Source organism: Dermacentor andersoni, chromosome 10 (assembly GCF_023375885.2).
Source record: "Dermacentor andersoni chromosome 10, qqDerAnde1_hic_scaffold, whole genome shotgun sequence".
Classification (NCBI taxonomy): Eukaryota; Metazoa; Arthropoda; class Arachnida; order Ixodida; family Ixodidae; genus Dermacentor; species Dermacentor andersoni.
This window is the reverse complement of record NC_092823.1, coordinates 37,889,911-37,902,328: the sequence shown is the minus strand read 5'-3', so window position 1 is coordinate 37,902,328 and position 12,418 is coordinate 37,889,911. Positions and strand designations below refer to the sequence as shown.

At 46.7% G+C, this 12,418-nt stretch overlaps 1 protein-coding gene across 1 annotated transcript in view; it reads left to right on the top strand.

The window, feature by feature from the left end:
* Positions 1-12,418, top strand: part of LOC126519167 (multidrug resistance-associated protein 1-like) — a 255,175-nt gene that overhangs the window by 172,966 nt on the left and 69,791 nt on the right. Inside the window, exons 13-17 of the mRNA XM_050168782.3 lie at positions 2,129-2,275; positions 3,144-3,228; positions 3,549-3,742; positions 5,125-5,301; positions 8,835-9,002. Coding sequence (XP_050024739.1) covers positions 2,129-2,275; positions 3,144-3,228; positions 3,549-3,742; positions 5,125-5,301; positions 8,835-9,002 — 771 coding nt within the window. The remainder of the gene's footprint in view (positions 1-2,128; positions 2,276-3,143; positions 3,229-3,548; positions 3,743-5,124; positions 5,302-8,834; positions 9,003-12,418) is intronic.

Here is a 12,418-nt window from a genome sequence, read left to right as displayed (position 1 = left end):
TCGATGCTTCAAAGCGGTACAAAAGCGCCTCTAGTGAATGCGGTGTTGCCTTAGAAACGAGCCGTAGAAAGTTATATTGCGGTGTATATCGGTAATTATGAACATGTAACTTACAGAAGTCGCAGTTACACGAGTAGCGAAGTGCGTTTCCGCTACATTTCGTCTCCGCTTTCCGCACACGCAGAGCCATCTTGCGGCAAACACAGAAGACTCCCTCCTCTCAATGTACGGCGCTGCCCCGACAGGTGGCTCGCCACGCGCGCATTGGGGCTCTGCGGGGACCGGTGCGAGGCGCGTCGCGGCCCGGACGCCCTCTCCCCTGACGACGCTTCGCCTTGCTCCCTCACGGGTTGCAGAATCAAGCGTCCTCCTTTCTTTAGATCACTATCTGTCTATCTCTGCCCGTGCCGATGACGACGTTTGGCTGGCGTGCATCGTTTCCCCCTCCGAGACACCGAGTTCTTAGGTTCGTTCCGCTTGCTCAGGCGCACGTATCGTTGCCGCGCCGAACGCTGCGTTGCTCGACGCTCACCGCGTCCGAAGCGGGGCGCCTCATAAGTGATCGCTGCGCCGTAGCCGATTGTCTTACACACCTTGGCGGGTCGACGGGAACGCTGTCGCGTTCCACTCTTGAAGGCGAAGCTTAAGCGTCCTCCAATTTTTTTCTTGTTCAACTTGAACCCTACACTTTCTCGGTTACGGTCCTCAATAATTTCTTGCAATTCCTCCACAGCGTTGCTGAAGAGGACTACGCAATGATTTTATGGATGGTCTCATTATTCTGTGCTGTTTCTGATGGTCCCACGAATATCAATTGAGGAAGTTGCCGCGTCTAATTACGAGCCAGGAGTCGGCAGCGCAGGTGTACGAACTTTACAAGAAGTGTTGAAGTGCTGGTAAACAGATTCCGGTCAGCTGAGCTATGTTTGCAAGCATGTTATAGATCACTGCACATGATCAATGCTACACAATCGCACATTTTTGGGTACGTAGTAACGTCATTTCTTTTCAGTTCTCTTGAAGCTCTACCCGCCACGGTGGCTTAGCGGCTATGCCATCAAATCGTGGTTTTGTCACGATAAGAACGCCAGAATTCAATTATCTTGCAGCTCGTCACAATCTGGGTCCTTCGCTTTTAATTCTTTTCGCCTGAGAAGGGGTGATGTAAAGTATTCAGGCAGGATGTCAAGTCACACGAATGCGAAACTGTATGCATCTGACTTTATATTCGGCATTACAAGTTTGCTTCTTTTAGAATGTCAGGCTACTTCATGTTACTTTTGAAGTACACAACTGAAACCAGAATTTCGGAGCTTCATCAGCAGTTCTCGAAATGGCACTAGAATACCAGAACCATGCTGCTGCAACAGCTTCGTCGAGCGTAGCGCTAATTCGCGTCACCCCTCGCGCGGCGCGGACTGGTATAGCGCGGGTGGGCTCTGGTGACAACGGCAATGCGGTGGCAAGCGTCGCTCATTGCCCAGAAGTGTACCAGCTTCAATCTGCTCCGAAGAACAATATTCAATGGCAATATTGCAACTGCAACGCCAGGTGCTCGGAAGCTTTTGTTTGTGCGTAAATTTCCGATGGCGAAATATGTAAAATACCGCTCCCTGTTTCCGCTGACATTTATTCCGAAATTAAAATCTTGCGAAGTTTCTTTTGTGTAGACCAATATACTTCAATACATGTGTTTTCGCTTTTTGGCTTGGATTAAAAAGTCATTCGTAGCACGAGCTGTGTTTGCCTTCGACATTGTATATTTTAAACTATATACGAATGTCACAGTCGATTTCAAGGAATTCCAGCTGTGACGTCACATTTGCTAACCCTAATCAGGAAGGCTTATGCAAGTTGTGCCTAATTGTAGTCAAAATAACTTCGGTAGTGCTGGCTCTGTGCAAGCTGAAATAAAAACTAAACAGCGGTGCGCCATAATTTCAGCGTATCGTTTCTGGCACCTCCTCTTCATTAACTACCTTCAGCAGTGTTTGTTTGCTTTTTCTGTAATTTTCAACATTTTCGAAGGCGATCTGGACGACACGTAGGAAATGCCCAGCGAATTAATCGAGCCAAGCCAGCTGAGCCGCGAAACCTTTAAAATTTCCTCCTTTTTCCCGCTTGACAGGTGGCCCTTGCGAGCTTCGCCGTGTTCATTGCCATCGATCCGGCGAACGTCCTGGACGCCAACAAGGCCTTCGTGTCGCTCTCGCTGTTCAACATTCTTCGCGTGCCGATGGCCTTCCTGCCGATGCTCATCACGTTCACCGCTATGGCTAGTATCTTGGTTGGCTTTTGGGACGTCCTTCCCTGTTCTGGTACCTAGGGATCCTGTCTTTTTAACGTCACATTCCTGCCGCAGACGTTCTGCACAATTTACCGCTCCGTCGAAGGCAAATTTATCGATGTGTCTTCAGTAAAACCACTTTGTACCAACGCCTTTTCCGAGGCCATAGCTTTTCGCTCTTCGTCAGGCTCCGCCCGCGTTATCAATGTGGCCAGCTGTGCGTGAGTCGAGCGCATGGAATCGCTCCACGACCGTCGCGCTGTTCTGTCTTCTCAAACCATAGGCGCTTTACCAAATTTTCAATGCGCGTTAACTTCAAGAGCAATAACTGAAAGCTAGTTGTTAATCAATATATTTGCTTCGCATTCTAGAATGCCTATCTTTTCAGTACGTCTCATTAGGCGCTATGACAGCTACAAAATGTTTGGGGCACGACGCGCTTCGAACAAGCACTTTATTTCTTTAAACGATTGCACATGTAAACTACTGATATTGTTGTGCCATTGTTGCGTCTCTTCGAGTGCCTACGTACAATGAGCCGCGGCCAGAAAACCCAAGTGAAACGTTTTTCTTTTTTTTCTTGTCTTAGCACGCCCGCATCATAATAATGCAAAGAATCGGAACACGAAATTAATTCACGAGAAATTTCGCTAAAACAAAGCTGAGTGCATAATTAGCTTCGAAATAGAGGAATGCCAAGTGATGACCTCACATTAAAACAGCTCGTCTGACCCGACGTGTGCTTCAGCGCATTTTAACTCGGGAATCGTAGAATATCTCACTAAAACCCCATGACGGTTGCGAGCTATGCGTAGGTTTTTCATGAGTTATAGCGTTTGCTGTTTTTTATATTCAGTTCTTTGTGTCTCTGGGCCGCATCAACAAGTACCTGCGCTCGGATGAGCTCGACCCGAATGCTGTGCAGCACAACGCAAGTGAAGGTTTGTGAGCTTTTCTGCTGATTCAGCTTTATGCGTATTCGAACGCGTCGTGTCATCTAACAGGCTATATTTCAGGCACGCAGTAGAAAAATTATTGTCGATGTGACTAACTTTACGAACGAAAACGGCTCAACCACCACTAATGGATTTCTAGTACTCGTTTTGTCAAAAGGCATATCTGCCATATTTTTGAATTACTAATCTATCAATTCACTGGCATACTAAGTGGTTCGCGCCGAATCTATCAGTTGCAGTCTCGACAGGTGACAACTTTAGTCACCATTTTAACCAACTGTCGATGGTATTGCGCGTCTTTACAGGCGATCCTTTGGTAATCAAAGATGCCAGCTTTGCTTGGGAGAAACACGCTCAGCCAGCGCTGGATGACCTCAACATCAGCGTCCCCAAGGGCGCCTTGGCGGCAGTCGTCGGCTCGGTTGGTTCTGGGAAGTCATCCATGCTATCCGCTTTCCTTGGCGACATGGTGAAGCAAAAGGGCTCGGTGAACATCAATGTGAGTGAATTTTGCGAGAAAAGGATTTTCCTACGCTTACACGAAATAATTAGAATTAATGTGCGCGGTTGGTTTCAAGCAACGGTGGGCATGAGTTTATGTCCGAAGTTGAATGTGATCGATTCAGGATATAGTCTTGAGCCAGAGATGAATAATAGCATATCTGCCACTCATCACTGTTATCAGTTTTGTCACCACCTACTGTTAAGAATTGACAATCTGTTGCTGACGATGGTAGCATTCTTTTATAATGCAGGAAATATAAAGTTGGGTTCCAGTGCGACGCCTGAAATATAGGCTGCCGAACAGGTTATGAATTCCTCTAACATTTACTCTGCCGAGGAAAGTATATGTCGCCTTGAAGAAGACAAATCCACTTGTCGAAACGTTGGCTCCCACTTTCACTTTGTTCTCGTTTTGCTCATAGTCTTTAATTTTCATGACCCACCATGACTGTGTTTGCCCTTTAACATTTTTGTATTTGAGAACACAATGTCAGGCCCGCCACAAATTGACACTTGCCCCATTTAACTGGTGGGTTTTCTCAAGGACTTTCCTTTGAGAAATGGTAGTTTCATAAGTTGGAGTAGCGCCGTCAGCCGAATAAGTAACTGTACGAATTATCGATGTCCGATTTAGTGGAAGCATTTGCATTATCTGAACTTGGAAGTTTATTTGACCCTAAAGACATTTAAATTTGAGCAGGCTATGTAAGCAAGCTCTATACGAGGCTATTGTATTTTAGTATAAAACCTAGAACTTGATGGCCGCATCGATACCTAGGGTTTTTGACGGTGGTGCGAGTGAAGATTGCACGAGACAACCGCTACGGTGGTGTTGCGCTGCTAAGCCCGAGGTTGCGGGATTGAATCCACAATTTTGGCCGAAGACTGTGTAGGTGAGGCGATGAAATGAGAAAATTCGTAGGCGCTATTTAAAAACAGGTATCGATGAAATTCTAATTGAAATTAAGAGAAAAATATGGCACTGGGCAGATCATGTAATGCAGAGGTTAGATAACCGTTGGACCATAGGGTGACAGAGTGGGTACCAAGAGGAGCGAAGGGCAGTAGAGGACGGCAGAAGACTAGGTGGTGCGACGAAACTAGGAAATTTGCGGTTGCTAGCTGGAATCGGTTGGCGCAGGAGAGGCGTGATTGGAGATTGCAAGTAGAGGCCTTCGTCCTGCAGTGGACATAAAATAGGCTGCTGATGATGTTGAGTTGGAATCATTTGGTGCTGAACAGGGGTAATGGGCGATCGCAGAAAGAGGCTTTCGTCCTGCAGTGAACATAAAATAGACTGATGATGATGATCACCCCAAATTTTAATTTTTTCTTTTAGAGTGCATGACACCACTGCTTGCATGTTGCTGCTCGCAGGGTTCTGTGGCTTACTGTCCTCAGCAAGCTTGGATTCAAAACGCCAGCGTGAAGAGCAACATAACTTTCGGTCAGCCCTTCGACCGCGATCGATATGAGCAGGTCATCGAAGCCTGTGCCCTGAAGCAGGACTTGGACATTCTTCCCGGTGGCGACGACACGGAGGTTGGCGAGAAGGTACGCTCGGTGCTTCATGAGTACCACCGCAGAGAGTGGCGGTGTCCTTTCTGTCTGCGTGACGTTCACTTTGGTAGACCTTCACACGAACGCAACCCAACTCGGCCGACTTGCTATCCGCCACTTGCGTGCTTTTACTGAAGCGTTAAAAAACAGTAGGCTTGTATCATTGCGTGCACTTGCTGCACTCGTATCTTATTTTCGATGGCGTTCTAAAGGAGTACCTGGAATGCATTTGTCAGTAGAGGGTGCTGCGACCAAGGCGTAAATTATCCCCTTTATTCAGTGTAACGATAAGGGTGTGCCAACGGCGCTACGCCTGGACACACCGAGCCCGCGGTTGGCCTGCCCACCAACCGCGGTCCGGTACAAGCTCGAGTCGACAGCGGACGGCAACCCCGTGTACACTCGGAGAGCATTTATTCCCATCCTACTGACACCTTGAGCAGGCCAGCTAGCTATAGTTGACATCACTGAGGGTTTCTCCAAAGAGAATAGGTCAATGAGAGGGTTCCTACCAGATGTGGCACGGGTGGCGGGGGAAAACAGGGCGCCGGCGGAGACTTCCGTACTCGCCGCTGGCTGGTGACCATGGAGGAAGGGAAAAAATGAGGCCCTACACGTCCGCTCGCTAGGAGAAAATTGGAAGAAGTCACGTCGTATTTTGCGCTGTATTGGCCATATTGTCGGGACACCGCTGTTCGGTGGATTCATGCTAACGTGTCATCAGACTGAAACCGCTGTGCTTCATACCATGCACGACAAACGCCTTGCAGGTCAATGACAGCTGTGTAGTGTCCCTGCTTAAGGAAACAACCCTCCTTGCTGTAGATATGTGTGCTCGAGGGGCGCAGGGAGGTGAAGTTTGGTGGATGCGGTTGCGGTGTAAGAGCGAACAACGTTCGGCAGAATAACGCACGCCTGCGCGCACATCAAACGGTTGATGGTCGCACGTCGGCCCGGTCAACGTGCTTGCCGCACGCATACGTGCTTACTGTTCGGCACCGCAGTACTTTGTTTCCGTGAAGCTCAACTTACCGTGAGGACAATATACCTCAGGCCGTGGTCGGTGTATCCAAACGCATAATGATGTTGTCCTCTGCCAGAATTTTCATCTGCGCCCTATGGCATCGCCACACCTCCGCAGTGTGCGGCCGCCCGAAACTTGTTCAACAAGGCAGACCGATTCCTATAAAGCCATGACCGTATTTGTTCTCATAAATTGCAGATGGGCTGGGTTGTGATGTGCGTGAAGCGGGCTGCCGCTCATCGCCTGTGCAGGCGTACAGTGCAGTGAGACTGCAGATTTTCAGAAAAGCTGACATGAGTAGCGGCTGACCGGCCTCTAACTCAGCCTCTAACTCGCAGAGTTCATTATGAACTCCTTTCAAAGCTAGAACACGATATTCGGACTTTGGCCACGGTATTGCGATCGTGCACAACGCGATTGGATCCGCCGCTCTGGTCACTACGGCGTGTGCACGTCCGCGCCGGGCTGCGCGGACGTGCGCGGGGAAACACGCGAGCTGCCGCCACACGCTGGCGGGTTGACTTCCTGCGCCACCGAGTCTCGCGAAGAGTGATGCCAGGGACTCTCCTTAGTTTTTCCTTCCTCCATGCTGGTGACCAAAGAGACTCGGGCAATGCCTACTAGCGATGCTAATTGCACCGGAAGTGACGTTCGCCACGGATGCGACCGTCATGGGACGCCGATTTCCCACAAGACAAAGCAACGAAAATTTTGTTCGGGCCATGTTTCCTTTATAGTGAGCTTCGCAGTTAAATAAGGCGAGCACCTCAAGAACTGTTTAGGACAGGTTAAGCGCATAGATGACACAAGCGCTTCACTCTCCTCGTCACCGATGCGCTTAACCGTTCTTCAGTACGCCATACGAGCAAGGATAGACGTCCAAGCTCGACAAGGATTGTGTAGTGATATGCGCAAAACTGCGGCCCTTCTGTCGCAAATTCCAAGTAGTGTTTGTGAATGCTCTTTCAAATTAAAAGCTTTTGGCTGCTTTCTCTTTTATTCCAAGACGTCAGGGATTCATACAGCGCGAATGGGCAAAACGAGACACAGCGCCGTCCTCATCAGGTCGTGCCGTATTTTGCCGTGTCCCACCAACTAGATCTAGGAAACATGATTTTGGGAAGTTACCGCAAGCAATACACGAAACTTGAAGAAAGGGATAACACGAGGCGGTACTGCCAACGGTTGATTTAATGAAACGAACGCCAAGCATATATAGATCAGACACACGTGTGCAGCCGATAGGCAACGTAGAAAACTGAGAAAACGCTGACAGACTGCGGCACCGAACACTGGTGTATCACATGGAAAGAAAGAAAAGTTCTTTGCGAGAAACTGCAACTAACTGCGAGTTTTCAACTTCAAGTGGCATGTCTGGAAAATGCTGGTTTTCCGAGCTTTTTGCTTTCACTTGCCGAATAATTGCTTGTCAATCTTCGGAAAAAAGACAAAACCAATTTCTAATGAACAGGCTAGTAAGAATTTTGCAGTACTTCCTTATATACGTAAGGCCTCCCATAATCTTAAAGATTTCTGGTAAATCTGGGGTTGATGCCCTTTCAGCACCTTGGAAACTTTCGAGGTTGTGCAGCATGGTGTTAAAGGGGAACCACGGGCTCGGCATCCAGTGAAATCAAGCATACAAATTCACGTGTGCCTTTCACGACACGTGTCATAAGATTCCACTAAAGTGCGGCAGATATACATTGGACAAACCGGTAGGTGCATTAACATTCGCTTGCACGAGCATGAACGTTCCTTGGGGGCTGCTGGTGCGTTGAAGTTAGCTATTAATTGACGTAGTTGATTGGGCTCCTCTTCTTTTTCAATGATAGATTGTTGGCAGAAAAAATGGCCAGCTGGAAAGAGATTGTAGAGGGAGTGGCCATGCGGCGCTTTAAAGGATGGCGATTACGTTAGCTCGCAGTCAGTTACGGTTTCTCAGAAAGAACTCTTTTTTTTTTTTTTTTTTTCATCTGATACGCACGTCTTGGGTGCCTCAATCCCTAAGCGTTTAACTTAGTATTTGTAAAGCAGCCCTCTTTAAGGTGGCTCTATATATTTATTGGTTTCAACGTTGCTTTTCGGCTGCACACGTATAAGGTTGGCATTCGTTTCATTAAATTATTTGCCAATACCGCTTCGTGTTGTTTCTTTCTTCAAGTCTCGTGTTCTGCTTGCGGTAACATTCCAAAATCATGAATCACCAACTGGCCTACACAGCTATGCTATGTTACGAGGAAACATGTTAGCACCACAGAATGGCTCGATCGTTTTAGTCAACAAAGTGTACTTTGTGAACGCGTAAACTCTACCCCGTAAAATGTGTTTACGAATGCACGCAAATAGAGCGAATTATATTTAGAATATGTTTAACCAGACTTTTTCCAGATTACGTCCTCGCCTTCGCTTTGTTTCGGTTTTAATGCACAAGTAAATGTTACCAGTGATCTATCATTATTACGTTGTCTAATCATCTTGCACACCTTCATTCTCTCATCAGGGCATAAACTTGAGCGGTGGTCAAAAGCAGCGTATCAGCCTCGCCAGGGCTGTGTACAGTGGTTCAGACATCTACTTCTTCGACGATCCCCTCAGCGCTGTGGATTCGCACGTCGGCAAGCACATCTTCGACAAAGTCATCGGCCCCAAGGGACTCTTGAGGAACAAGGTGGGCAAAGCAAGCTTCATCGCCCAATTTCGGAGGCAAGATGCGTGTTGCCGCATCCACCAGCACCGGCGAGCTGTATCTGGATTACTTTCACGACGTGTACGCCACGAGCCGTAGGCATTGTTTAGTACAATGACACGCAGTTCTGCTGCAGATCTGCACCAGATCCAAAGTGAGTCGCTACGGCTGCGCAAAATTTGTCATAAACAGCAGTTGTGCTTTAATGGGTGTTACATTATTCGCCGTAGGCAGGAAACAGACAGCTCAGCGGACAGCCGCCATCTTAAGTCTCGATCCAATTCTGACGGAGGTGGCAAAAGTGAAATTAGCGAATGCAGCATCGAAGTGAAAAACTATGCAGATTACATTGCTTTCCGGGGAAAATGGCGGCTGAGCAGAAGGCTAGGAAAGAGATTTTTTGCCCGCAGGAATACGTGGTTACGCTTTCTTAGGCGCCTAATGCAAGCTACGTTGTTTTATGGTTCGCCCACGCAAGGCGTTAATTACAGCAATATGCATTTTTCTTAGTTTTCTCTTTTTGAAACACTTGCACCGCAAGGACTTCATTCAGGCAGTTCCAGGAGCGTTCGTGTACTTGGGCTCGAGGCTGTTTTAGTACTCCATGTAGACTGTCTAAAATCCTGGCCAGAATTGGAACACCCCTGATATATCTAAAAGTTCTGGTGATATGGCGTGCCACCCGCAATTGCTGCTGCCCTCAGAATTGAGTCGTTACGGTTGAGTGGAATCCACCCGTACGCGATACGAGGACATGTGAAAGGCCCAGACAGTCTTGCTTTGTTAAAATTCTTGCCTATCCTGCCCGTTGCGCGCTCTTGCAAGTTCATTATGAGTTAACACCACTAGCAGAGTTTAAGTGCGAGGGAAAAGGGGTGATAGGACAGACGCGAAGAAGCGCTACCAATGAATGAACTCGCAAATCCCATTCAAAATTACCTAGTCAAAATTAGTCCGGAGGCTCTCACTGCGGCCTGCCTTAAAGTAAGATCTTGGATTTGGCACGTACAAGCCCTGAGTTTAATTTTACCTTTTTTTCTGACGAAGCTGCGTTCGTACAGGGTATTCTAGTGAATTTTCACAATTTTAAACATTGCATGTGGTAGATAACACAATTCTAGTTCACGAGCTTGTCTACTGGTGAGGCGGACATTACTGCACTAAAAATTGAAATGCAGTCGAGTAATTAACAAATTCACCAATTAAGATTACAGTTCACTCCCTGCCGGACACTTCCAGTAATAGATAATACATCCATTTTGTTACAGTACCGAAAGGGAAAGGGGGACTGCATCGTAAGTGTGGCGTATTTGTTTGCCCTGTCATCCTTGCAGCAAAATTTCAAGAGCAAACTCTTCCGCAATTTCTGCGCAGCGAGTTTTACCAGTCGAGAGTACAAGCAATGTAATAAATGCGCGTGCAGTTTGCACGTGACTAGCGTGGTAGTAACAAAGTGGTAGCGCTATTCTGATGCATGGGTTGCACCGAATGGCGCGTATAGACATGCTAATCATATCAATGCTTCTTTTCAGAACCTGTATACACGAGGGAAGTTGAATTTCCCTGACCGAGTTGTCGGCTGTGGTGGCTCGCAATTCCGACCTTATTGTTTATTTATTGCTACTGCAATCACCACGGGGATTTTAGCAGGGTGGGACAAAATACATGAAAGAAAATACAACGTAATGGTAAACGAAATATATGTACATACATAGGTCACAGTCAAGAAAGAGCACAAATTTAAACAAAGTATTTATGAAATGTGCAAATGAAACAGAGGAGCAATAAACGCAGATATTATATAGTCACTATAAAAATAACCAATTATTGTTTCAGCCATCAAGAAGGGATGCGAAAGCTGACCGAGAGTCTGCTTGAACGATGCAGCTGTTCAGGTTATTCCGGTCTGACTGTTCCTGGAAAAAAATCAATACTTGAAAGACTCGCTATGGGAACGAAGAGGTGTTATTATTAGTTCATGTCTTTGGCATGTTAAATAACCGGAAGAAAATGTAATCCATTCGCTAACGTCGACGTTATACTGCCCCTTAACTAATTGATGTAAAAATTTTGGACATGAGCGGTTTCAATGGGATAACGGGGTTAATTACACTTCCGCTGTACATTGCTAATGCATCCTTGGATTGGAGGCGGTCTTCACCTACACTTTATAATTGCCCGCTGAATATTGGTACTTCATCTTGTAATTATAATCACTCCTACATAGCTGGCCGCGGCAACCATATTTCGATTGGGACGAAATGCCCGTGTACCGCGCATTGGGTGACCGTTAAAGGTGGTCCCCCACTGCGGCGTGCCCTGAATCAATCTTGGCTTTGGCACGCCCCGCATTTACTTCTTTTTTTCTGACGTAGCTGCGTGCATACAGGGTGTTCTAGTGAACTTCGAAAATTCTTAAAATTGCCTGTGGTAGATAACACAATTTAGTGAAAGAGCTGATCTACTGGAAGAGGCAGACATTACTTACACAAAAAATTGAAATGCACAATCGACTAATTAACAAATTCGTCGTTTAAGTTAACGAATTCCTTATTGGTACATATTGCAATTTGCAAATTCTAGTTGGTGAGACTGCAAGGCATATCTAATTGAAAATAATCGTGTGGATGAAACCATTTACGAAATATGCGCCGTCAAACTTGCACTAAAAATGCATTGTCGTCGCACCTAATTTCTTTGAAAAACATCGCCTTATGCATTGAAGCAAAAAAGTAACTGAAACGCCAAAGCATTCTTCCGCAAAGCTCGGGAATTAATACCTCGAAACTGCTGTCATCCTGAGGATTCGTCCCAAGAGGATACGCCTTGCGAATTTCCCGAATAGAATTTGTAAGTTGCAATATATGCCGTAGGTTAGTTAGTTAACGATTGAATAAGTGAATTTCTGTTAACTAGTCGATTATGCATTACAATGTTTTTTTTTTTGCAAGTTATGTCTGCATATTCGAGTAGATCGGCTCCTGGACTAGAATTGTTACCTGCGAAAGGCAACTTCAAATTTTCGAGCGTTCGCCGACACACTCGGTGTACGTCTTGCTGTCCGTCAGCGGACCCTTCAGATGCGAGAAAGCGCATTCGGCGCGCGCCTTGTGTGTTTCAATGGTCGAAGAAGGAATGTCTCAGGCTAGCGCGAACACCGGGACACTTGTCATCATCAGGGCCAGGAAAAAAGCACGCATCCTTGTTGGCTGCAACCTATGTTGATGCCATCTTTCGCGAACGTCTTTCTTGAGTGCTTGTATTCATCATTATCCTACATCAACAGCTCGCGAAAAAATTACTTCCCACACGTATAGCTGCTTCAGGCTGCTCTCCAGCCTCCCTTTCTTTCTATCCCCCTTCGACTCTGTTTCTCTTCATATCCCCCTTAACCCTTC